The 27,402-nt window shown below is 37.5% G+C and overlaps 1 protein-coding gene across 9 annotated transcripts in view; it reads left to right on the forward strand.

The window, feature by feature from the left end:
• The window catches only part of LOC105497712 (solute carrier family 41 member 2), a 143,741-nt gene that overhangs the window by 96,497 nt on the left and 19,842 nt on the right, over positions 1–27,402 (forward strand). For 8 of the 9 annotated variants that reach the window (XM_011768999.3, XM_071071205.1, XM_011769002.3 and 5 more), the window contains 2 exons: positions 5,345–5,476; positions 7,026–7,174. In XM_011768999.3, the coding sequence (XP_011767301.1) occupies positions 5,345–5,476; positions 7,026–7,174 (281 nt within the window). The remainder of the gene's footprint in view (positions 1–5,344; positions 5,477–7,025; positions 7,175–27,402) is intronic. The other variant, XM_011769006.3, reaches the window with a different exon arrangement.

Genomic DNA, 27,402 nt, shown 5'->3' on the forward strand with positions numbered 1-27,402 from the left:
AGCATCCTTATTAGATAGATATTAAATTATCCTTATTTTCAGATTAGAAAATGGAAGCTCCAAGAAGTTAAATATCAGTGATGTCATAGCAAGTGACTGAGGTGATTTTCAAACCCACATAGTTTGAGCCACAGTCAGAATGTTACAGAGAACACAGCTCTGCATTTATGTGCCTTATTATTCTGTCTGGTCCATGTGACTTTTAAACACATTTTTAAAGAAATTTATTTTCCTTTATAAATTTTTTCAGAACTCCCTGGGATACATATTTTAAAATTTTTATGATGAACTGCATTTTAAATTATCTTAAGCTTTGCTTTAATGAATTTTTTATTTACTAAATGAGATGTGATGAGGAAATCATGAAGCTACATTTAGTTTAAGACCAAGACATTATAATTTCAGCCTTAAAACTATAGTGTTTAAATTGCTTCATTTTTGGTCATTGGCACAAAAAGCGATCAGCCTCTCAGCTTAGAAGGGGGGAAGCTCGTGCTTTTCCTGTTTCTGTACTTATATTTTTTCTGCAATTAAAAAATATTAAATTCTTATTCCACAATAACAAATTAACATTATTAGAATTCAGTGAATGCCAAAACTTCACTAGGTATCAGGCAATATATAGGTAATATATAGGTAATATTGACCTAAATATCTTTGAACAAAATTACTCAATCTTTGTTTCTGAGTATAATGCTTATGGATACCCAAGATTAAACTGCTTAGATTTGGAGGCTGCTAGAGCTGGGTTTTTTCTTAGTAAGAAACTGGATCCTAAATATTACATCCTAAATTATTAAGCAAAGAATTAATAATCTAGCACAAGTCAGATAATCCTATTATAAAAACAAAACAAAAACAAGGTAGTTTCATCACACTTTTTTTTTTTGGAGGGAAATCTATTTTGCTTCCAGGTAACTTGGATCAACAGTGGGTAACAGACCTGGCCAGAGGATTGCTGCCTTCTGATTCTCTCTGATATCATCAAAGCTTTCGACCTTTAGCACCTGGTTCAGACATCCTGTTGCAATTGTTCTCTAATTCTTCTTGTTCAGAAATCTCCTTCGCCAGTGTTTTTGGTGTGATTTAAATGGAGTCCTTCATAAATTTAAGATGTCAAGTTCTCTTGATTTCGTACTTCTTTCAGAGCTCATTCTTCCAACTGTTGTACCTATGTAGGCATTTCTTTGAGTATTTGTCTAAGAGTGGAATTGCTAGATTGTAGGATATGGCTATCAACAACTTTATTTATTTATTTATTTATTTATTTATTTATTTACTTACTTACTTACTTACTTACGTACTTACTTACTTACTTAAAACAGGGCCTTATTCTGTCACCCAGACTGGAGTGCAGTGGCATGACTATGGCTCACTGCAGCCTTAATCTCTTGGGCTCAAGCCATCCTCCTGCCTCAGCCTTTTAAGTAGCTGCAACTACAGGTGTGCACCACCACACCCAGCTAATTTTTTTTATTTTTAGTAGAGACAAAGTTTCACTATATTGCCCAGGCTGGTTTCAAACTCCAAGGCTCAAATGATCCTCCTGCCTCGGCTTCCCAAAGGGCTGAGATTACAAGTGTGAGCCACTACACTTGGCCTCAACAACTGTATTACACAATGCCAAAATGTTTTCAAAAGGGATTGTAACAGTTGACATTCTTGCTAGCTTTGTGTAAGAGTGCTCATTGCTCCACGTTATTATAAATAGTTGATGTTTTTACGCTAAAAGTTTTTACCAATCTGATGAGTATGAAATGATATTTATTATGCTTTTATTCGCATTTCTGCAATTACTGATTCTCTCTACATGTAGGAGTTCTTTATATATTCTGGATAGTAGTTCTTTGACAATTATATGTGTTGAAAAAAAATTCTTCCACTCTGTGGCTTGTCTTTCCACTTTCTCTGTGGTGTCTTTTGATGAACAGAAGGTTTTAATTACACTGTAGTCAGATTTGTCAACTTTTTCCTTTATGGTGTGTAATTTATCTGTTTTGTTAAAAAATCCTTTTTGATCCATTCTGTATCATCTTGTAAAACTTAATATGTTTTTCTTTTGCATGATGTGTTTAATTAATGTGGAATTTATTTTTGTGCATGATATGAGAGTGGGGATCAAATTGCATAGGTTTTTGGCATATTCCATAATTATCTTAGCACTACTTATTACAAGTCTATAGCACTATTTATTGATTTGCAGTTCCTCCTTTGTCATATCTCAGATTTCGTGTGTGTGTGGGTGTGTGGTTATCAAGTTAAAGAAGTCCTACTTGATTCCTCGTTTGCTAAGAGTTGTTAATGATAAATATAAAATTGTATAAATTATTCTGCATTTATTCATACAATTATATTATTTTTTCCTGCATTCATTTGTTAATGTGCTGAGTTGCTTTAGTTTCTTTCCAGCTATTAAATCAGTCTTGCATTCCTAGGATAAATCAAATTTGGTTATGATATACATTTTATGTGTTGTTGGATTTGATTTGCTAATTGTTTAGTATTTTTAAAGTTTATGATGTTCCTATATTATCCTTTTAATGCACGCACTGTCTGTAGTGATGATGTCTCTTTCATTCTTGATATTGGAATTTGTGTCTTCTATCTCTTTTTTATCTATTCGAAGAACCAGCTTTTTGTTTCATTTATTTTTCTCTGCTGTTTTTATTTTCTATTTCATTGATTTCTGTTCTTATTTTATTCCTTCCTTATACTTTCTTGTGGTTTAATTTTTTTTTCTTGGTTCTTAAGATGTGAGCCTTAGATCATTGATATGAAAGCTTTCTTCTTTCCTAATATAAGTAATGCTATGGATTGCTAAGTACTGCTTTATGTGCCTCCCACATATCTCAATATTTTATGTTTTCATTTGTAGTAAATTCAAAATACTTTCCAAATTTCCTTGTGTTTTCTTCTTTGAACTATGGGTTTTTTAGAAATGTACTGTTTACTTTCCAGATATTTGGGGGAATCCTCAGATATCTTACTTTTCTGTTATGGAAAGAGAGCATACATTGCTTGTTCCAATCATTTCTAATTTATTGAGACTTGTCTTATTGCCTGTAATATGGTCTGTCTTCATTAATGTTCCATGAGTGCATGTGTAAAATGTATGCTGCTGTTTTGGGTAGTATGTTCTATAAATGTAATTTAGATTAAACTGGCTGATAGTATTATTAAATCAGTCTTGCATTCCTAGGATAAATCAAATTTGGTTATGATATACATTTTATGTGTTGCTGGATGTCTTCATTAATGTTCCATGAGTGCATGTGTGAAATGTATGCTGCTGTTTTGGGTAGTATGTTCTATAAATGTACTTTAGATTAAACTGGCTGATAGTAGTATTAAAGTCTTCTATATCATTGTTGATTTTTAAAATATAGTAAGTCCTCACTTAACATCGTTAATAGGTTCTTAAAACTGTGACTTTAGGTAAAACAATACATAACAAAACCAACTTTTTTCTCATCAATGTTATAATATAATGACATTGAATGATGCTATTCTAGGAGTTGCTGTACATCATTTCGCTTATAGTCTGTTTCCAAGAATCTATCAATGACATTAAGTGAGGACTTACTATATGTGTACTCAATGAATGAGATACAGTGGTAAAATCTGTGTGTAAAAACAGACCTGTCTGTTTTTCCTCTCAGATTTATCAGTTTTTGCTTGATGTATTTTGAAGACTTGACTTTTTTTTTTTTTTTTTTTTTTTTTGAGACAGAGCCTTACTCTGTTGCCAGGCTGGAGTGCAGTGGTGCGATCTCAGCTCACTGCAACCTCCAACTCCGGGGTTCAAGCGATTCACCTGCCTCAGCCTCCAGGGTAGCTGGGATTACTGGCACACGCCACCACAACCAGCTAATTTTTCTATTTTTTTAGTAGGCATAGGGTTTCACCATGTTGGCCAGGATGGTCTTGATCTCCTGACCTCATGATCCGCCCACCTCGGCCCCCCAAAGTGCTGGGGTTACAGGCGGGAGCCACTACTACTGGCCATCTTGACCTTCTTAAACTTTATTCAATGTTCGTCTCCATCCTTGGTAATATTCCCTGTTAGAATGCCTTTTTTTTTCCTGATATTGATACAGTCACTCTCACTTTCTTTTTCTTAGTGTTTGCGTGATATATCTTTTTCCATATTTTTACTTTTAATTTATGTCTCTGTCTTTTAATATATTTGTATACCTTTTCCACTAGATCCTTTAACATATTAATTATAATTATTTTAAATTCCTTGTTGGATGGTTTCAAAACCTGATTTATCTCTGGGTCTGGCTCTGATGATTTCTTAATTCCTCCAATGGTTTATATTCTTTATTGTTTTTCCCTGTCTTTTAATTTTTTAATTGAATGCTGGACATTATATATACAAGACCATTGGAGATTGAGATAAATATTATTTTTGCCTAGAAATAGGAGTTCTTTTCTTCTGCTACATCATTAGGATGGAGGATTGAGTCAATCTAGTCAGCACTTGAACTGGGTTTGTTTTTGTGGTTATTATCATTACCTTCAGCACACCACTAACCTCAACTTTCTTTATGGGCATGCTCTGGCTATCCTGTGCTTAGTGTGCAGCTTGGAGGGCTATATGCCTGCAGCCTAGAAGGTTTAACTATCTGTGCTCTTCCTCTTCTCCCAACAGTCAGTTGCTGATGTTTCTTAGTGAAAGGCATGGGATGGGGTTTGAGATTCTCTTGCTCTTTCCTCAATCTTAGGCAGTCCTACCCTCAGCAGTTAAGAATTTGAATTTTTCAGTTTTCTTCTTACTCACTTTTATGGCTTAACTTCTTTCTCCTATACTCTGCAAAAGGAGAAACCATTTGAGTATCCTGTCTTACCTTGGAGGGGCTTACCACTCTTTGGAATTCATTTCACATCCTGGCATCAACTCTTCTGCTTCAGATTATATTAGAGGATAATGAGTATTTTTTCCAGTGGCTCTGTACCAATTTCTTTAGTAAACTGAGAAGAAAAGTTTCTAGCCTTATCTATTTAAGTCTAGCTTATCTTCCCTGTCATTAAGGTGATAAACGTGAAGGATCTTGGTACCTAATTTTATATCTTGGTTTTGATAATGATTTTTAAAAATTACCTGCTCTGATCTGCTTTCATACCATACAGTCAAGTTTGAAAACACAATGAATTAATCTTATCTAACAATCACTTTATGCCTTTGGAATGTCTACTTAAACATTAAATAGATCAACATTTCAGAACTCTTTATTTTGTTTTATTGGCCCATAATGTTACATGAAGAGGGTTGCTTTTGGTTGAATTTATGCAAGTTGTTTAAAATATGAGGATTGCTACTTTGTTTTTCCTTGTGTTTCAGGTATTGGTGGTAATTTGGTGGCCATTCAGGCTAGCAGGATTTCTACCTACCTCCATTTACATAGCATTCCAGGAGAATTGCCTGATGAACCCAAAGGTTGTTACTACCCATTTAGAACTTTCTTTGGTCCAGGTATGTGCTCATGGATTTTTGCATATTTTAGATCAAGGCCTATTGCTCTCTAAGATTATAGGCAGGCAGCATTTATTGAATATGTGTTTTGTGAGAGTTGCTGAACTTTCCTATTTCTGAGAGCTAATCCCAGTGAATGAAAAGGCATGTGTATCAATTCTACAGTTGCCGAGGATCTTTGTATAATGTTTCTTTGATGCCTGTTTCTGAGGTATCTTGCTTATTAGTTGTGAAAGAGAAACCTTATTTTGTGAAAGACAAAAGAATCATTGCCAGGTGATTTTGGGAGGCAGATGTACTATCTTATCTATATTATTATTTTGGCCTTTCTAAATGTAGGCAATTTGATCTCAAACAAACCAGATGAGAATGGATAACCTCGGTTTCAAGGATGATGCATTATTTATGTGACTATGAAAAAACAAAGGCACACGATTACCAAAAAACTAAGACCATAATTTTAAACCTCACAATTCTTTTTTTTTTTTTTTTGAGACACAGTCTCGCTCTGTCGCCCAGGCTGGAGTCCAGTGGCCGGATCTCAGCTCACTGCAAGCTCCGCCTCCCGGGTTCAGGCCATTCTCCTGCCTCAGCCTCCTGAGTAGCTGGGACTATAGGCGCCCGCCGCCTCGCCCGGCTAGTTTTTTATATTTTTTAGTAGAGACGGGGTTTCACCGGGTTAGCCAGGATTGTCTCGATCTGCTGACCTTGTGATCCGCCCGTCTCGGCCTCCCAAAGTGCTGGGATTACAGGCTTGAGCCACTGTGCCTGGCCTAAACCTCACAATTCTTATATATATTTTTTTCCCTGATGAAAATAAGTGTGATTATTGACTTTTGTTTTTAAAAAAAAATTTGTTGTTGTTAAGACAGGGCTTTGCTCTGTTGCCCAGGCTGGAGAGTAGCATACCATCACAGCTCACTGCACCTCAAACTCCTGGCTCAGGTGATCCTCCCACCTCAGCCTTTTGAGTAGCTGGGACTACAGGCACGAGCCACCTTGCTTGGCTAATTTTTTTATTTTTTTATTTTTTGTAGAGATGAGGTCTCACTATGTTGCCCAGGCTGGTCTTGAACTCCTGGCCTCAAGCAGTCCTCCCACCTTGGCCTCCTAAATCTCTGGGATTACAGGTGTGAGCCACAGTGCCTGGCAATTATTGACCTATGAATGAAGATCAGAAATGGCTACCCTTTTAATACCAGCGATAGAAGTCTAAAGAAATTAGTAAAACTAAAACATTCTTGTACTTTAAGAACTTTATATTTTCTCTTTTGTCTTCCCTCTGTTTTTATGATAGATATTAAAAGTGTGACCGATGTTCTTCATAGCAAGTTTTTATCAACCACCTTTCATTTAATTAACATATATGGTGGAAATTTCAGAGAATGAAATGAATTGTAACTACTTGAAATTTATTTTTGGCAATCAAATTTCATATGATAGTATGAAGTATAGTAACTAGAAAGTAATCCTCAAATTTTAATAACTATGACCTATTATTAACCAAAATATAATTTCGTTTTAATTACTTTTACATTTTATATTACAGGAGTAAATAATAAGTCTGCTCAAGTTCTGCTGCTTTTAGTGATTCCTGGACATTTAATTTTCCTCTACACTATTCATTTGATGAAAAGTGGTCATACTTCTTTAACTATAATCTTCATAGTAGTGTATTTATTTGCTGCTGTGCTACAGGTAAGAGTTAAAACTTCTTGAAACCTCTTTTATGCTGAGACTGCTGTAAAAGTACAACTATGGAAATCTAAAAACACATGACATATTTTACCATCTCAAAAATCAACTGAACATCTTCATATTGATTTGATCTTCTGAAAACCAATAAACAATTTTTTGTTAGTCATCAATATTTATATTGTTAGGCCCATGTAAACATTGTTTATTATAGAGTCAGTTAATTTCACTATGACTTATATTTACTTTTCTTGTATTTTCTTTCCCATGGGGCTAATAATCATATCTCTTTGCATTTGCATCATTTTCCATAAACCCATCTTTAATTTTTACCAATGGTTCTAGTTTTATTTTGGCTTCCTGGGCATGGCTCCTTGCTAAACTTTGTAGATTTGGTACCTTCTTCAGTGAGGTAAGTCCTAATCCCTTAAGAGATGGATTCAAATAGTTCTTTGAAGAGATAACATTTATCATTTGACTTTCAAGGAGTTTGGCATGTAGGAATGAGGCTAGAAGGTAGGTATGTAGACATTATTCCACTGAAAAGAAACTACATTGATGATAATGATGATAATGAAATTAGTTGGCATTTATAGTGTTTCCTATATGCTCAGAAGCATTATAAGTGCTTTATATGTATTGATTCATTTAATTCTCACAAAATGCTATGAGATTTGTTTTTGATATAAATCAGCGATTTTCAAAGTGGGATACACACAGAGCAATGCATCATGTGGAGGAAGAAAAGATTAAAACTTCATTTATTTAAAGTATCTTTTTTCTTCTATTTTTGTGTTTGCTTAGTAATAAATATATTTTAGCACAATGTTAAATAAGTATACCAAATATTTTATACTGAGAGAGCTGCATAATCTAAAACTTTTTGGAGATTACTGAGTTAAAACACAGAGGTGAGAAAGCACAGGGCTTGTGCAAGGTACAATAATTCATATCTAGGATCTAACAGACAAGATAAGGTTAAGAAGGTTGATTAAGGCTGGTGTAGAAAAGGCCTTAAATACAAGGGAAATTAGAATCTATTCTTAAAATAACAAAACCCTTACAACTTGACATTTTTAGCTTGTCTATTATGCTTCATAGTGCCTTAGATTTTACTGACAGTCACCTATTGAATAATTAATTAATTTATTCATCCAGTAAACTTTCATGCTACTAGATAGAGGGATGGCTTTTAAATCCCGGGAGGAATAAGTTCAGACTCCGTACTCAGGTCTCATAGTCTAGTGGGAAGGCCACTACATGAACAAAGAATTATAATGTACTATAATGTAAGTACTGAGTTTAGCTCTATATGAAGTGCTTTCAGAGTTTGAAAGAAAAAGCAAGTACCTCTACCTGGGGAGTAATGTTTTTCTACTGTTCAGTAGGGACAAAACTTATAGCAAATGGCTACTTTTATTGCTGTATATTATATGGTCATTTATTGTCATATATGTTTGATGCTGTTCTCTGTGTAACGATTGTGAAAAAGATTAATTCTTCAATCCCAGGGGAAATATTCAGAAACTAGTGTTTGAATTGCTGATAAACAAGCCATTGCTGGAGCATATTCCTATTTGCAACTCTACCTCTTAGCCTAATGGATTATTTGACATTTATGTTTATGGTTCTGTGCCAACATACTCTCATGTAGCATTTCACTTAAGTCAATGAAGGATATAAGTAATTTTTCTAGTTTATTAAAAAGTTTCAACATATATCCACTGTGTACCTACATGCCTTTTAAACCTCTGATCTAAATTCTCACCAGTGAAAGTTGAATAACTAGAATTGAGAAAAGAGTAATTATTAGTCTCTCTGTGTCTCAGTTACCGCCTCTGTAAAATGGGAGAGGTTGTACTATCTACCAGACAGGCTGCTTTGAGGATTAAATGAGTTACTTATATAAAGCGTGTTTATAGTAGATGCCATGTAAGTGTTATCTGATGCTATTGTTGTTGTTATTAAAGATAGTATTATAGGCCAGGTGCGGTGGCTCATGCCTGTAATCCCAGCACTTTGGGAGGCCGAGGTGGGTGGATCACAAGGTCAGGAGTTCGAGACCACCCTGGCCAAGATGGTGAAACCCCATCTCTACTAAAAATAAAAAATTAGCCAGGCGTGGTGTCACACGCCTGTAGTCCCAGCTACTCGGGAGGCTGAGGCAGGAGAATCCCTTGAACCCAAGAGGTAGAGGTTGCAGTGAGCTGAGATCACGCCACTGCACTCTAGCCTGGGTGACAGAGCAAGACTCCATCTCAAAAAAAAAAAAGAAAAAGATAGTATTATAAATGGTGTGTCACTGGTTCAGAATGACAACTGGAAACTATACTGTTGATTGAATTTTCTTATGTGTCTTTTATAACTTTAATTTTTATGGGCTTTGCTTTTCATTTTTCTCCCAAGAATCAGATATCCGCCAGAGTAGATCTTTGCATTTGCAGCCTGATATTGTGCATTTTCTAATGGAATAGCTTAGAATAGGTTGTAAATTCTTAGATCAAATCTACATGTTCTGACACTAGTATATACATAAGCACATGCACACACACCTCTTTAAGGTTTGGGTAAAAGATCTTGACCTTCCCCACCTGGCTGCAGTCAGTCCAAAGATGAACAGAAGAACGAAATAACTCCTTAAAGACAAAGAATCTTTGACCACTTAGAACTTCCTTTTTAATATTCTTTACTAGATTGTCTTCCTTTTTTGATCTAGGTTGAATTTATATTCACAACCTTGGTCCAAGCTCTTATTCAAATACTTCAGTTCATGCCACTCTTCTCATCCCTAAACTCTCTAATTTGATTGGATATTCTATAGTGCAGTTTTCCAATGCATGCTGAATTTCTCCCCATCTACATTCCTACCTTCTTGAGGGTTGAGACCATGCCTTTCCCTTTGGTATTCCCCACAGGACATGATATAGTGGCTGTTTTTATAAATTAATGTTGTTTTATACTCTTCAACAGACTAATACTCTTTGAGGAGCCTCCCTGCTAATTCCCCAACCCACTAAATGAAGGAAATCGATTTGAAGGAACCTTCATATTGCACTTATTATAATGACATAGTAACAATCATTTGCAGCACTTTTGCATTTACTCAGATATCATCTCTTCCTGGAAGCCTTTCTTGAATATCTGATTTTCTCTGAATTGCCTTATTCTCTATTTCCCAAAGTACCCTGTGAATACCATTATCCTAGCATTTTCCATATTATATTGACGTTATCTATAATATTTATTGTGTCTGTCTCACCCATTCTAGAGATAGGTTCTTTGTTTCACTCATTTTTGTATCTCCAGCACCCAGCCCTGTCCCTAGTGCTCAATTAATGCTTGTTAAAACTGAATGACTATATATTGCCAGCTTCATCTCCTTCAGTGGAAGGAGGAGAAAATTTTATAACTATTTAAGTATGGAAAATCACAGAAGAACTAAAAAAATCTAGATTTTTATTTTCCTTGTCTTCAATAAACACAAGTTTCCTCTCTCACTGACATAGATATCTGAAATAAAAGCAATAAAAAATGAAACACAATCCCACAACTTCTAATAGTGATCAGTTAAAACTGTAAGGTTTTCCTGAGATGTTTGGAGATGAAATAACTTGATTTCTTGGGAAGCAGAAGTGTCAGGGTAAAACTGATCATGAGTTGATAATAGATGAAGCTCAGTTCCTGACAGTGAAGTTCCTGACAGTGAGTGGGTTAATTTGTACGATTCTACTTTTGTATATGCTTGAAGTTTTCCTTAATAAGGACTTTTTAAAATAAAACTTTCAAATTTTAGATGTTAGTATAAGATTTTTTTTCGGAGTATATCATCTCTCAATTTTGGTCTTGTAGCTGAATGGGTATTTCTTACTTCAAATGAAAAGTAAAAAGTCAACTTAAATTTGAAATTCTCTGGCATTGGAATGGCTGAGTTAGTTTCTTATTTTGCCCTTGGCACACACTAGCTCCCATGTTTTGAAATTATTTTTTAAATTTAAGAAAAACTACTTGTAAGTCACAAATTACATTGTTTAGGGGTATTTATTATGTGTCTTGCAATTAGAAGGAAGCTATCAAATATGGTTTTGTTATGCGATGTTTAGGCCACTGGACCACAGTCAGAAGATGTGATGGGTTATACTCTATTCGTGTTCTTGCCTAGTCCCCGAGAGCAATCAGAGTAGCTAGACAGTGTGAAGACCACAGTAATGTGCTAAGAGACATTCCTATTTGACATACCTCCAATCACATGGCTTTTTGAGTTTATTTTTCTTCAACAGTAAGGATGGGTTGGTACCTAGCTAACCATCTTGATCCATTATACCTTTTATACCATCAGTCAGCTTTTATAAGACTACCAGCTATGCTTAAGGCACTATTGTTTGTTTTAGAATATAATTTTTAAATTTATGTCAAACTAGCACATTGAACCCACAGCTTTGATTTCACAGAAGCAGAGTATACTTTCCTCTACGAATTTTGACATGTTTATTGGGTTCTTTCTCTCTAAGCAGTGATTTTCCCAGCCTTCACATCTACTTATTTGGATGCTCCATTGACTGCTCAAAGCCTGTTAACTTACGAACTCAAAAGCATAATATAGGATTCCAAGTTAGGATGGGCATTGTTAGCCTTCCTTTTAAGATGTAACAAAGGGAATCTTACTGTCATTTTCAGGGTTTTCTGTTTGTTTGTCTTACGCCCTACAGTATTCTTCAAAGACTAGTCCCTTGACAGCATAATAAACCTGAGGAGGTACAAAGAAAACTCTCAATTAAATAAGCATACTGACAATCTCTTGAGCAAAGAAGGAACAGCAGTACATTTTGGTTTGTTTCACTGTTTAAGGCTTCTATTAGTTGTTCCCCTTTGTGTTAGAAATCCTAAATATATATCCTCTGTCTATGAAAAAACAAAAACATAAACATGTCATCTTGTCGGATGACATATCCTACAAGAGGCAAAAAGACTGCCCCTAGAAAAACTGAAAGAGGAGGCTAGGCGCCGTGGCTCACGCCTGTAGTCCCAGCACTTTGGGAGGCTGAGGCGGGTGGATCACGAGGTCAGGAGTTCAAGACCGGCCTGAACAACATGGTGAAACCCCATCTCTACTAAAAATACAAAAAATTAGCAGACATGGTGGTTCATGCCTATAATCCCAGCTATTCAGGAGGCTGAGGCAGGAGAATCTCTTGAACCCGGGAGGCGGAGGTTGCATTGAGCCGAGATCATGCCACTGCACTCCAGCCTGGGTGACAGAGCAAGACTCTGTCTCAAAAAAAAAAAAAAGAAAAACTGAAAAAGGAGAAAAAAAGACTATAATTAGATAAGTGATCACAAATGTAAATAAGTCTATTGCTATTCAAATCTCATTATCCTTATAATCTACTATTTTACTCATTTGATTAAAAACAATAACCCCTTTTATTTTACTATTATAGTTTTCTGTCTTATGATGATTATGTAAATATGAAATATATAAATATGTTTTCTGTTGTAAAATATCACAGTGGGAAAAGAAAAATGAGACTTCTCTAGCCCTTAAATTCAATAGCCCTATTCTATTGAATTCCAACAAGGTATTTGTTAATATAATTAGTAAACAATGAATTAAAACTATTTCTAAATGAAATGTTGAATTCTCTATTTTAGGCAATTATTGTTTCTTACAGAAAATCAGATTATTAAGAACTCTACTAAAATTCTAACAGCACCAAATTCCATGGGAAATTTATTTTGAAAGTTTAGTTGTAGAAAAACTTTGGTTTTGGCTATATCCGTGTTTTCACATGGGAGAAACAAATGTTTCCTTTAAAGGGTAGAATGACAACAAATTCTCAATACATAAAGTTGAGAATTATAAATATCAGGATTGTATCAAGTATATAGTACATATAGTGTGCCAACTACTGTGCTAGTCACTGTACAAAAGAAATAAAAAAGATTGTCCCTGCCCTTAAGAATCTTCTCTTAGCTGTAGATTAGATTGAAATGCATGAAACAGCTAAAGAAGAGCCCAAGACTTACTTCCTTGTAACAATACAGTCTTTTTCTTCTGTAACTTCAGAATAAATTAAATTTTGTGCCCATGCATAACTTTCATTCTTTGAAGGTGCTTTAATATATTCTTTTTGGAGGGAGGAGATCAGACAATATAAGTTTTAACCACTGAGAAACTCAATATCAACAAATATAAAACTGGGCCTGGCAAAATACTAATGTTCATACTTCTTATTAATATAATTTTAAAAACAGAAGTCTCATTAGTTTTTGCTATTACTTTCAGTAGGCAATACTTGTTTTTGAATTTTATACATACATGCAAATTGCACCATCTCATATTTTCCAACAGATTCATATTCTCAAGAAAAAAATACTTGTTCTCAGCAAAGCCCAAGCACAGATAAATGCCCCTCATGACAAAACTTATAATCAGCATATTAACTAATAAACTTCCTAATAAGTATTTCTGTTTTATAAATAATCAAAGCTCCTGGTTGTTGAACATGTGTTTGTAATATGAATAGACCTACAATACTAATAGTGCAGATTAAGAGCAAACATGTTCCATTGCTCATCCAGTAGAACATGCTTGGAGCAGAAATACAGCCAGTGACCTCTACATACTTACCAGAAGGAGCATTGACAGTATCCTCATTTTGAAGTCATGTTCACATGATTCAATATTATCTTAACTACAGAGACATAAAAGTAAATTTTTCCACATAAGAAAAATATAAGCCAGACTGTCTGTCATCCATACATCACATACGAAGGGGAAAAGATAAGCTCCCAGTAAGCAGAGCATTGTAGAAAGATCAGAGTCTTCAGAATCACCCTTGAGTCTGAATTTCTGCTTTGCTACTTATTTTGTATTCGTAGTCAGGTTTCTTAACCTCTTGTAACCTTATTTTTCCCCTACATCAGAGGCTAGAAATGAGGGCTAAGATAATATATATATTGGTAGAGTGCCTGGAACATAGTAAGTTTCCAATAATGGTAGTAGCTGCAGTTTATCATGTTTATTGTCATCGGCCTCATTTTTTTCTTTCCCTCAGTGTTACAGCTGGTTATTCAATTCCCTGAGCCCCTTCTCGCTTCTTTACCACTTACCTTCCTTTTGGCCCCTGTTCTTTACTGCAGAACTCTTCTTATTCTCTGATGACTGCCCTAAGCTTCACACACCACGCTTTCATTGCTTACTTTCAGACTGATATCTCCAGTCTGGACTCCTGTTCTACATCTCCAGTTAAACGTTGAAGGGACATCTCACACTCAACACATCCCAAACTAAATTCCTTATATCCCCCATAACTTTTCCCATTCCAGGGAGGTGTTGAGCAAGAAGCCACAAGTAGGGACAATAAAAAAGGAAATTGGCCAGCCTTAGATACACAAGCAAGGATCCCCTAAATCCCTCAGCCCTTGACCCCAGAAAGTCCCTCTGGGATAAGGGGAGCTTTACTCCCACAGATTCTGTATCTCATGTGTACAGGTGCCCCGAATCCTGACCATCATAACCTTCATCATCGTCTTCATACTGGTGAGTCCATGCAGTCTAATAGGAAGACTCCTGGACTAGGAATAAGTATTTCTGGGTTCTAATTCGAGTCTCTTCTTAACTCTATGACTTTTGCTAAGTCACAACACTGTCTGTGACTTAATTTCCTCTGTGATTTAATTAACGAGGAGCTGTTAATAATTAAGGTGGCAAGCATAAACCATTACTTAGCTGGGCAAACTATACTTCCTGGTTTGCCCAGCTAAGTAATGGTTTATGCTTGCCACCTTAATTATTTGAGTGACCCACCTTAATTATTTGAGTGACCCTAGCTGTCACTCAAATCCCTTCCTGCATTCATGATATATGATTTTATGAGTTGCCATTCCTACAGTACAGATGATGTGTTACAAAACCATTGTTGTACATGACTAGTAAAATATATGTTAATATTAAAACAGTCTGGTAATTAAAATAGTCTATTAATATTAAAATCATCTGTTGTTACTACTAGACTAATATTAAGTTAAATTGGCTTTTATGGATTAACCAGAAAACCCAGGCAATACTTAAAACATTGTTTTCCTGAAAACAATTGTATTCCAAGTCTAAATAGCTAATTTTAAATTCATCTGTTAAGTTAGAAGCTATCAAGTTTTAAATTTGTTTGACCTAAAACAATCTCCTTCAGGTTTCCAGATGGACTCCTTGGTTCTGTTGTCTCTGTACTTTACCTAGAAAGTGTATATTCTCCTATTTCTGCCATCATTTGATTTATTATTTTATAGTGTTCACTTATATCTTCTCTTGGTCTATAACTTTTTTTTTTTTTTTTTTTTTTTTTTTTGAGACAGAGTCTCGCTCTGTCACCTAGGCTGGAGTGCAGTGGCCGGATCTCGGCTCACTGCAAGCTCCACCTCCCGGGTTCACGCCATTCTCCTGCCTCAGCCTCCTGAGTAACTGGGACTACAGGCGCCCACCACCTCGCCCGGCTAGTTTTTTTTGTATTTTTTAGTAGAGACGGGGTTTCACCGTGTTAGCCAGGATGGTCTCGATCTCCTGACCTCGTGATCCGCCCGTCTCGGCCTCCCAAAGTGCTGGGATTACAGGCTTGAGCCACCGCGCCCGGCCGGTCTATAACTTTTTAGAGGAAAATGGTACTGCTTCAGTTATAGATAAGCCATTTTATATGCTTCATCTAAATTGTTTCTCCTGAAAGTTTTTGATCTCTAACAGTTCCCCTCTTGCAACTGGAGCCACTTTTCCAATCCACATATGAGTTTCAGAAATAATAATGGCAAATATTTGTATAGTATTTATCATGAGCCGTGCACTGTTCTAGGCACTTTATGTATATGAACTGATTGAGTCCTCACAACAGCCCAGTAAGGAAGGTTCTGTTTTCATTTCCTGTTCACAGATGAGGCAGTTGGCATAGAAGTTAAGTGATTTGTCCAAGTCCACACAGCAAGATGGAGACTGGCTCAAGTCTACATTCCTAACCACTGTGTTTTATAAGAATAGGTTTGGGGCTGGGCGCGAGGCTCACACCTGTAATCCCAGCATTTTGGGAGGCCAAGGCAGGTGGATCACCTAAGTTCAGGAGTTCGAGACCAGCCTGGTCAACATGGTGAAACCCCACCTCTACTAAAAATACAAAATTAGCTGGGCGTGGTGGTGCATGTCTGTAATCTCAGCTACTGTGGAGGCTGAGGCAGGAGAATCACTTAGAACTCAGGGGGCAGAGGTTGCAGTGAGCTGAGATCATGCCACTGTACTCTAGCCTATGCAACAGAGCAAGACTCTGTCTCAAAAAAAAAAAAAAAAAAAAAAAAAAAAAAAGATGCTTTGTTTTGCTCTTATTGAGGATCATAGTTTTCAGGACTTCTAAAGATTTACAGCTGCCTCTTCTCTCTGGTTTCATTAGATCTTCAACTTCTTCCAGCCAGGCATATTGCCCCAGAAGGATATTCATTCCACAGGATCCACACGGAATCAATGCCTACTGAAGTCAAGTAGGAATCCATTCCAAGCACATAAATAACTCCTGAATTTTCTGAGAGAAGGACAAAGTACTATGGAAGTTCAATAGTGGGAGAGTTTTTTCAATGTGAGGAGGGAAGTTTTATAGTGGATAACATTTTGCTTTGTTGGAATCCATAGAAAATGCCATTTCAGCTAAAAGGAGTAGCATTAGGCAAATGAGAAAAACTCAGGGTATTTATGGAAAACAGCAAGAAATTTCCGGGAGTGAAAAGGAGTGATGAAAAATAAGGTTAGAAATTACAGGTTGTAGCAAGATCATCAAGGAGCTTAAAGAACAGACGATAAAGAGTTTAGTTTATTCTATAGAATGGTGATTTTCAACTATTTTTCCACTCCCAACAAACTTGAGAGATCTGACACATTCATCTGATGCAGTGTGAGATAATTTATAGGGCTTGGGCTCTGGCTTCCACCATCAACTACCTGCATCAGCTTAGGCAGTCACTGCTCAGGCACTGTGTTTCCCACCTGTAGAAAGGGGCTAAGACTAGACCAACCTTGTGGGTTGTTATAAGGATGAAATAATGCATTTAAGGTGCTATTATTTTCATCATTATTGTCTTATTTTTTTATTATCAACATCATCATCATCAATAGCTGTGGATTACTGGGATGGTGACTCTCTGAGGGTGGCAGTGGAGCAATCAGAACCTATGAAACCAGCATTAAGAGTCTCTACCTTGATTCTGATACCTTGCTCCATTCCTTGGAGTCACTCTTCTAGATAAGGAAGAATGTAGCCATATGGTAACAACATGACTATAATTGGAATCCCAGGATAACCACCCAGTAGCTGAGCAAGTTAATTAGCTTAGCCTCAGGCAAGTTACTTTATTCCTTGGAGTCTTATTTTCTTTGCATATAAAATAATAAGGCTTCCTTTTTGCACAGCAGTTATAATATTTAAATACTTGACACACAGTAGGCCCTCATTACATGATGTGGCTATGTCTTTTTTTTTTTTTTAAATCATGATGCTAACTCAAACCCTGTTCCCAGATGGCATCTCAAAGGATAAACCTAAGCAACCAGGATATTTAAACAGGTTACTTAATCTTCACATTTCTTCTCACTCCTCAGGACTTAATTCTACCAGATTCTAACTGAAAGTAGGATCTCTTTATTTTTTCTATGTGACTGTTCTGCCTCTGTCTCTTAATTGGTTTCTCTGTCTGTCAGCTTGGGTTGAAGGAGAAGTATAAAGAGAATGATAAAGGAGATGTGAAGGGAAGACCTATAGTTCCTAGAATTTTTTTTCTAGCTGTAAAAACAGCTACTTTAACTTTTGGAGCTGATCAATGTGGTTACCTTAAGATAAGAATTTGAAGCAGGTGAATTTTTGAGATGATTTTTTAACAGCCTCGTGATTGCATTTGTGTTATGTTGTAGTGTGATTATGCTATTACAGCTTAGGTTGTAAGGTCTCAAATTGAGACACCTTTCTAAATCCATATTTATGGTTAATTCTTTAGAGAGGTATGCTTGGGCTCCAGGCCAGTGATGCACGGAAGATGAAATGACTGTCTGCCTTATTGGAAGCACAGCATGCTTGATCCTGTGTAGCGAGGCATTGGGAAAGAGAGCTCTTTTCGGTCTTGTCAAGCCTGATAAGGGTGAAGGTGGAACCAGGGAAGCTGAGCCATCTTTTCTGAAGTATTCTGCTTAGGACATTGCTTCCTGTGCTCTGAATCCTGCTGACATTGCAGATATGATTTAGCGGAATTTTCACATCATCTACAAAAAAATCTTATAACATAACCGAGTGAAACCACTTAATTGAAAAGCATAAAAATAATTACTCAGGAAATTTGCCAGAATAAAATCTGGGTTGATTTGTGACCCTAGAGTATTCACCCCCCACACCCCCCAAAAAAAAACACTGACCTGAATGATTCTGTAATTGAAAATGTTTAGCTATTTTTAGGAATAGATATTAGCGTAATACTACTTTTTAATTTGAAAGCTAAACATCCGTATTAGTTCAGCATAACAAAGGTAATTAAATTATATTTTTGTACTATCTAGGAAAATGTATTAAAGCAAAAAGTTTCCAAAGATTTTTGCATTTATTAAAAGGGAAGCTTAAAGGGTATCAAAGGATGGTGAGACCGTCACTCAGTATCTGAAATAAAAAGACAAAGCTGAATTTTTACTTACTATTGTAACGGAGTTATACTGGGATCAGGCACAAGCAGAGCCAACTATTGATCTTCTGTAGGGTTTTAGAGAAGCATGGCTTCAGGAACTGGCAAATGTTCAAAAGCATGTTTGGACTAATGTCATCTGTAGAAGTATGATTACTTGGGTATGACCGTTGGCCCTCAGGGGTACGTTTATTGGAATGGATTAGTTCCTAATTGGCTACTTCAGGAACAAGGACTATCATTGATTGGCTAACTTCTAAAGCATGTTCAATGAGGCACGTTTATTGATTGAATGAATTTAAAACCAGTTTTGGTGGCTACCTGTTACTGTGGCTAAAGAACAATCAGTCTTTTCCAAGGAGTGTAGAAACTTTTTTATTCTTAGTTCTCACTTTTGCTCTTCACTCAGGAGAAATAATTAAGAATTATCCAGACATTCAACTCTGCTGTTGATTCTCCTTAAAGATGAGATTTCAGTGTAAAGAACTCTTTTCAGTTTAAGTGTCAATCAGCATGATTTCATGTTCTTTTTATCTTTGAATCATTTGTTGAACCATCTGCTGGGACAATAGCTGTGCAAAAGCATTTGAGACTGGACAATAAGCATTAAGTGACTGTAAGACAAACAAAAATAATGAGAAATATTGTAAGAAGGGACAAGAAGGCACATCAGTACCAAGACATAAGAATTTTGAGGCCCGACCAAGAAAACAAGTCTGTATGTTTCTCCAGGTAGCTTGGCTGCCTTTTTTTTTTTTCCTTTTTAGCTTAAATATAGATTGCTTCGTTTCATCTGTAATGTTAGTTCAGGTGTAGCGTGAAGTGTTAGCAATGTTTTAGGTTGCCCAAGAGAAAATACAACACCACTGTATTATCTATAGCTGTAACAATTAACTATAACTATTTGAGTTAAGGAAATTAAATTGTTCCCCTAGGGCTTGGACTGTGTTATTTACTGTATCAGCCAAAGTGAGAGGTAAATCTTCATGGACAATTTTGAATTGTCAATTCGAATTGTCCAGTTGACTGTCCTGTTGATGAGGTTGATATTTTTAGGCATTTGTTCCACTAGTTACTGTTTTCCCAGAAAGGACTCTAATGAGACATAATCCATCCAAGGCTACTGGGGAGTCGTACCCTTGGATTGGCTTTAAAATAGTTCTGCAGAACAATTAATCTGTTCCTGGATTGGCATTAAAGAAACTAATTTCTACATAGGAAGAAAGAGCCAGTAATTGTACAAGAGAGATAATCTGTACAGACAGGAATGCAAAGGAGTGTGACACAGAAAAATTTTGTTCTAATGGTCATGGGTGGAATCTGTCTACTTTGTGTAGTCATCTCTTTGTTCTGAGAATCTTAGGTTAATAGTCAATTCCCACAGATCATCTGCTTCTGAAGGTATGCTGAAGAACCTCAGTTTGTGTTCTCTGATGAATTGTTACTTTTTAGCTCTGTCAAAGTCTCTTTCATTTTCCAGAGGATAGCAGAGGATGTGGCCAGTTCAGGCTCATCCAGGGATTCTGTTTTATTCATCACTGAAGCTTCAGCACCCAACCCTCTGCTTGGCACATAAATATTTATAAAGTGAATACTGTTTCGTATTATTTGTGAATTATTTAAGGCATTTCAGTTATGTTTCTTCATTTCGATTCTGATATCCCATTGAAAGCAATAACTATGTCTTATTCTTTGAATGCTCCAGGAATGTCATCACGCTGTTTTCTATGTTAGATATAAATAAGTATTCATTAAATTAGATATATTAAGTGTACTTTGTATGAGTAATAGGGAAGCACCTGACAAGGTTCTCTATCTGAAAGAGGTAACAGATCAGTTGGAGAGATTAAACTTACACCCATAAACAATTTGAAAGTATATTTTTAAAAAGTAAAATTACATTCTCAACAAGTGTAATAAAATATTCTATGAACGACTACAGTGATATGTTGCTTAACAATGGGGATACAATATCTAAACTTAGAAACAGTGCAGTAAAAGTACGGTATTGTAATCTTACAGAACCACCATCATCTATGTGGTCCATTGTTAACAGAAATGTAATTATTTGGAGCATGACTGTAGGTATTTTAACATCATAGCCAGTTTAGAATGCTAAACTTTACATTTGGCAGGTCATGGTGGTTCATGCCTAAAATCCCAGCATTTTGGGAGACTGAGGTGGGAGAATCGCTTGAGGCTGGGAGTTTAAGACATTTTATATTTTTTAAGACACGGGGAGACCCAGTCTCTACGGAGACAGAGAGAAAAAGAGATTTTAATTTTATGATTGAAAGTAAATAGGCTGAGCTTAGTGGCTGACGCCTGTAATCTCAGCATTTTAGGAGGCTGAGGCGGACAGATTGCTTGAGCTCAGGAGTTCAAGACCACCCTGGGCAACATAGTAATACCCCATCTCTTAAAAATGAAAATGAAAATTTAAGAAAAGAAAGTAAGTAAAGCTTCACAGTGAAGTACTATTATACCATATACATCAGGGATAATGAATGATCTACAACTCCATACAACAGTGTAGTAAATCTCACAAACATAAGGTTAATCAAAAGAAGCCAGACACAAACTACATATTGTATGATTATAGCAAGTAGGAATATAGGCATAAAAGGTTTTTTAAAAGTAAATGAAGTTTGATAACTAACTTCTGCCAGCATAAGAACTAATATAATGTAGGAAATAATAGCTTGTGCCTTCTAATTTGAAAACTAACTGGTAGGTGATCAGGCTCATTCTTTTTTCCCCATTTGACAAGCCCTGTTTTTAAATACTTTATTTAGAAGGAGAATATGAAGAAATATTAAGTGTTTATTAACAACTAGACAATATGTATTTTATTTACATTATCTCATTAATCCTTCAGCAGTCCTCTGAGATGTATATCATCTCCCCTACTTTCCAAGTGAAAAATCTGAGAAAACTGAAAACTTAAAAAATTTGCCCAAAGTAATACACAGTCAGCCCTCAACATCCGTGAGTTCCATATATATATATGTGTATTCAACTAAACTTGGATCAAAAATATTCAGGAAAAAAATTCCACAGAGTTCCAAAAACCAAAACTTGAATTTGTTTCACACTACATTGAATCCTCGTGAGTGAAGTGATGTGTTGGCATTATATTAGGTATTATATGAGTAATCTAAAGATGATTTAAAGTATACAGGAGGACATATGTAGGTTATATGCAAATACTGTGCCATTTTATATAAGGAACTTCAGTGTCTGCAGATTTTTATATCCATGGATTTTGCTATCTGCAGGAGGTCCTGAAACCAATCTCCATGGATATAGAGGGACAACTGTAGTAGTTAAGTGGTAAATAAGATTTGAGCTTAGACTTATATTACTCCAAAGCTTATGATCCACCTCCCCAATCACAGGAGATAAGTAAAAGGACTGAGAACAATCTGGTTAATTCCATTATTTGGTAATGGGAAGTGACAGGAAGAATTCCTGTACTCTAGGGTAGGGGTCACAAACTTTTTCTGTAAAGGGCCAGATAGTAAATATTTTAGGCCTTTAGGCCATATAGTCTTTGTCACAAGTACTCAACTCTGCCATAATAGTGCAAAAGTAGTCATAGATGATATGTAACTACATAAGCATGGCTATGTCCCAATAAAACTTTGTTTATGGATACTGAAATTTGAAATTTATATAATGTTCATGTGTCACAAAGCAATATTCTTCCTTTGTTTTTTTAAATGTTAAAAACTAAAATTATTCCCATCTTGTGGGCCATGTAGGGCTAGATTTGCCCTACAGGCTATCATTAGGTGACCCTGGCTACAGGCTGTTGGCTTGGAGGGCTGCACACTGCTACTCAATATACAAAGACGAAATCTGCAATCTACAAAGACAATTTAAAAGATCGACATTAAGGCATACTTTATATAAAGTACACCCATGTTGACATATGCATACACCCATGTAATGACTGTTATAATCAACATATAGAATATTGCCTTCACCTCCAAAAGGTTTCCTCGTGCTCCTTTGCAGTCAGTTCCCCTCCATGCCAGGCACTAGGCAACCACTAGTTTCTTTTCTGTCACTATAAATTATATTTCCCTCTTCTAGAATTTTATATAATGAATCTAAATATGTACTCTTTGTTTCCTCCTTTTATTCAATGTAATATTTTGAAACTTATCCATATGGTTACATGTATTAGTAGTTTAATTATTTTTATTGCTGAGTAATATTCCATTGTATGAATAAATCACAACTGGTTTATCCATTCACCCGTGAGTGAACATTTGGGTTTTTTCCAGTAGGAGCTGTTATGCATGAAGCTGCTATGAATATTCATGTACACATTTTTGTGCAGATATATTTTCATTTCTCTTGGGTAAACACCTATAGCAGAATTTCTGGGTCTTATGGAAGTAAATGTTTAACTTTACAAGAAACTGCTAAGATGTTTTCCAAAATGATTATACCATTCTGCATTCCCACTAGTATGAGAGTTCTAGTTGCTCCACATCCTTGCTATCACCTAGTATTGTCAGGCTTTCTATTAATACCTTTAGCCATTGTAGTGGCTGTAAAGGTAGTATCATGGTGATCATAATTTGCATTTACCTGATGACTGATGATATTGACTATATTTTTATGGATTTATTAACCATTCATGTTATGCCCCCTTTTTTTTTTAAAAAAAGTGGGTTGACTTACGGAGTTTTAAGAGTTCTTTTTATATTATGGATACTACTTTTTTTGTTAGATAGATGTATTTGAAATATTTTCTCCCAGTCTATGAATTGTCTTTTTATTTTCATTTTTAAAAATGTTATTATGTATTTTTGAGGTTTACATTGATGTTGAAACAGGAAACGTTCCTTGTCCCCCTCACAGGGCATGCGATGGTGGCATGGCTGGCTTCTTCCATACACTACTGCTCAGACCTCTAGGGGAGCACACAGACGGGCAGGCTGTAGGGCTCTGACCCCACGGCAGTGTCTAGGGGTGAATGTTTACTGCTGAAGCCCCAGTGGACGTGTGTTACAGGGTGCTCTTTTAGTTTAGCCATCCATAGATGGTTTATGTTAGCTCAATTAGACTCCTGCCTTATCGCAAGGATAGAGGGCTTTCTGTATACTGGGGTTCTTGCCTTAGTGTACCAGAAGAATCAGATTACACGTGGACTTAGAGAATGAGTGCAAGGTTTTATTGAGTGGAAGTAGTTCTCAGCCGATGGGGGAGCCAGAAGGGAGATGGTTTTCCCCTGGAGCCGGGCCGCTCAGCAGCCTGCGCTCTCCTCCAACTGCCCCAGCCAAACTTCCCATCGTTCTGCCAGTCCATGGCCTGCCGGCATGCCGGTGCCTGTCGGTGTGTTCCTCCTGACGTTCAGCCGCCCATATGTTCCTCCGCTGATGGTGCTCCTCTTGACATCCAGCTGCTTGTGTATCTGCTTGCTAGGGTCTCAGGGTTTTTATAGGCACAGGATGGGGGCGTGGCAGGCCAGGGTGGTCTTGGGAAATGCAACATTTGGGCAGGAAAGCAAAAATGCCTGTCTTCACCTAGGTCCGTGGGCACAGGCCTGGGGGTGGAGCCCTAGCCAGGGACTACGCCCTCCTCTACACAGCGCTTCCCTTCCCCACTTCCCTCTCATTTAAAGGGACCCTGCGCTTCCCAGCACTTCCATATCATTTCCCCCCTCTAACGGCATGGTACTGCCGTTAGAATATGGACAATGACTGTTCTTAGCTGTTTCCTGCCAATGGGGGGCATTGTTTTGGGCAAAACAGCAGTCAGATTCCTCCCAGTCTATCTAAGGGTTCCTAGCAAAGGGGAGTCATCGTCTGAGGCTTTGGTTGCCAGTTTGGAGTTTGATGGCTTCTAGGCATGAGAGAAAAAAACAAGTTTTATAAGGTTAAGAATACATGGGTTATACATGTATTATACAGGGAAAGAATTTAGTGCCAAAGATTACAGAGATAAGAAGTGAAATAAAAGAAAAACAATATTGTACCTTGAACTAACTGTATGACCCTGTATGACTATATGGGAGCGGATAAACTTTTAGAATGAGAAATGGCTGTTCTTGCCATATCTTTAGCAGTTGATAGGTGCACTCCGGGAATTCTGGGGTTGCTTGGGGGCCATTAAAGCTTCTTTCTATTTCCTGCATTTCTCTCCCTTTGCTGGGCCTCCCTGTCTATTATAAAAGACGGAGGTGGCTACTTTAAGGAGGTTCTCTAAAGTACTATCTGGTCCCAGGGCCTGTTTTTATAGCTTCCTCCTGATATCAGGGGCTGTCTCAGTAATAAATGTATCCTTTGGGATTGCTATTCCTCAACTGAATCAGGAGATAAGAGAGATGTGCTTTACCAAGGCCTCTCTTAGCTGCTCCAGGAAGGCAGCGGGATTCTCATCAAATCCCTGATGGATCATGGACAACAGTATAATTGAGAGGTTTGGTCTTAGTTCTACATAAGCCCTCTATTATGCACACCTAAGGTTGCCTCCTCTTCCAGTCCTCCACCTCGTCACTGGGATCCCATTTAGGGTCATACACTGGTACTGCTTCTCTTCCAATTGGATAATATTCGCCCCCTTCCCTGACACTATATGTGATACAAAACTCATCCCCAGATCTGTCTGCTACTTGCAGAGCAGCCTGCTTCTCAGCGTCCATCAGGTTCTGATTCAAAAGTAACATAATGTCTCTCCAGGAGAGTTCAAATATTTGGGTGAAATTCTAGAAAGCCTCTATATATCTATCAGGGTCATCTGAAAACTTGCCAAGATCCCCCATTTGCTTTAAGTTCTGTAGGGAGAACGGGACCTGGACCTTACCGGGCCCAAATTCACTGGGCATCTGTTGGAGGAGCAAGAGTGAGACTGGGGCTTGTTTAGAGTGAGGATTTCTAGGAGGGGGTAAGGGAGAGGCTGAAGCTGGATAGAAAGGTTGGGGTGGACCCAGAGGAGCAGGGCTTAAGGGTGCTGGCTCCTCTGCTGGGGATGCCTCTGGGACTCATATCTTTAATTTCCTGGCCTGGCGCCTTGCAGCCTTCCCTGAGATGGCAAACATGGAGGCTGGGTCAATCCTCCATTGTCAGCAAAGGTCGGAATTGCCTTGCAAGGTATAGAAAGCCTACACATATGAGACCTCAGACCATCTGTCCTCACATCTACAGAAAAGTTCTGATTGCCAGATAGTAATGAAATGAATGGTCCCTTCCTGAGGCCAAGCCAGTCCTTCCTGTAAATCATAATTTGGCCAAACCATTGTGCAGGGAGCTATGAGGTGCTTTTCCTCCAGATTCTGAGGGTCAAAGCAGTCCCAATGATTGAGGATACACTCCAGAGGAGTATAAGCTGGCGGTGGTGAAGAGAACTAGTTGCCCATTCTGAAAGACAGGGAATAGAGGCTTCCCTCATTTCCCTTCCTTCTTTCAGTGAAAACTCAGAATGTAATGGAGAGAGAAAGTGAGCATCCTCCCTTCACTCTCCACCTCTTATCCCTGAGTCCTGGTGACCTTGGCAGGTGCTGGCCATAGGTACAATTGCAGTATGTACCCATGAAGCAGAGAAAACCTGGAGAATAGGAATTAACCGCTGTCACCTATGCCTCCCTTTCTCCCTGTTGCTGGCAATCTTTGAGTTCCCTGGGCCTGTTTATGCCATAAAGCATGGCCTCCTTCCGTGGAGTGGGGTTCAGTCGGCAGAAATTGGTCCTTCTCATTTACATTGTGCCTGTTGCCTGGCTTTGGATCCCTTGGACCTGGTTTTTCTTTCTAGGGCTTCAGCCTGAAGCTTGGAGTCGAGTTTGGAACTGAAAAGATATTTCAGAGGCTGTTTGTATCTGTTTAGAGTGTCTCAAATGAGCCCTGCTGAATTTGCAGTTCTCAGCCAGCAGGGGTCATTCCTCCCTTAACTTCCGTATCAGAAACAGAGTTGGGAGGGGGAGCCCTCTCACACAGAAAAGGAAAAAAACAGAAAAACAGTTTAAGGGGCAAAAAGGGGGAGATTCTGGGGGAAGAACCCCTTGCTTAGTGCAGCTGGGTTCCTCTAATTCTTATATCTTTCCCTTGGTTCAGACTGGGTCAAATTCCTTGGCCAAAGGAGAAATGTTCCATTGGCACAGCAGGCGAGAAGCGCCCTATCTGTTGACCCCATGGGATTATGGCTACCACTGGTTTTCTCCTGCCCTCCTTGTGACTGTTGAGTTTGGCTTTTGCCTGCTGCAGGCATGCTCAGGTGCCTGGGCTTGGAGGGGTAAGAATAAGGAGAGGTGCCCTGAGTCATGCATGCCTGTGGCTGTCGAGGTGGAAGCATACATGCACCTCTAGGAAAAAATTGGTCTGATTTGCACCTTTGGTGACTGAGCCAAATGCTCATTTTACTTAGTAACATTGCCACAGCCTGTAGCAAAACTGTTAACATTATAAAGAAAGAGATAAGAGCCATTTTAAACCATGTGAGAGAGAGAAAAAAAAGAGACAAAGTCTAGGGGTTTTACCTGGCCCAGTTAGGGCGGTTTAAAACTCCATGAAGGGAGACAGAGCCTCTTACCCACA

The sequence above is a fragment of the Macaca nemestrina genome, chromosome 10 (assembly GCF_043159975.1).
Source record: "Macaca nemestrina isolate mMacNem1 chromosome 10, mMacNem.hap1, whole genome shotgun sequence".
Lineage (NCBI taxonomy): Eukaryota > Metazoa > Chordata > Mammalia > Primates > Cercopithecidae > Macaca > Macaca nemestrina.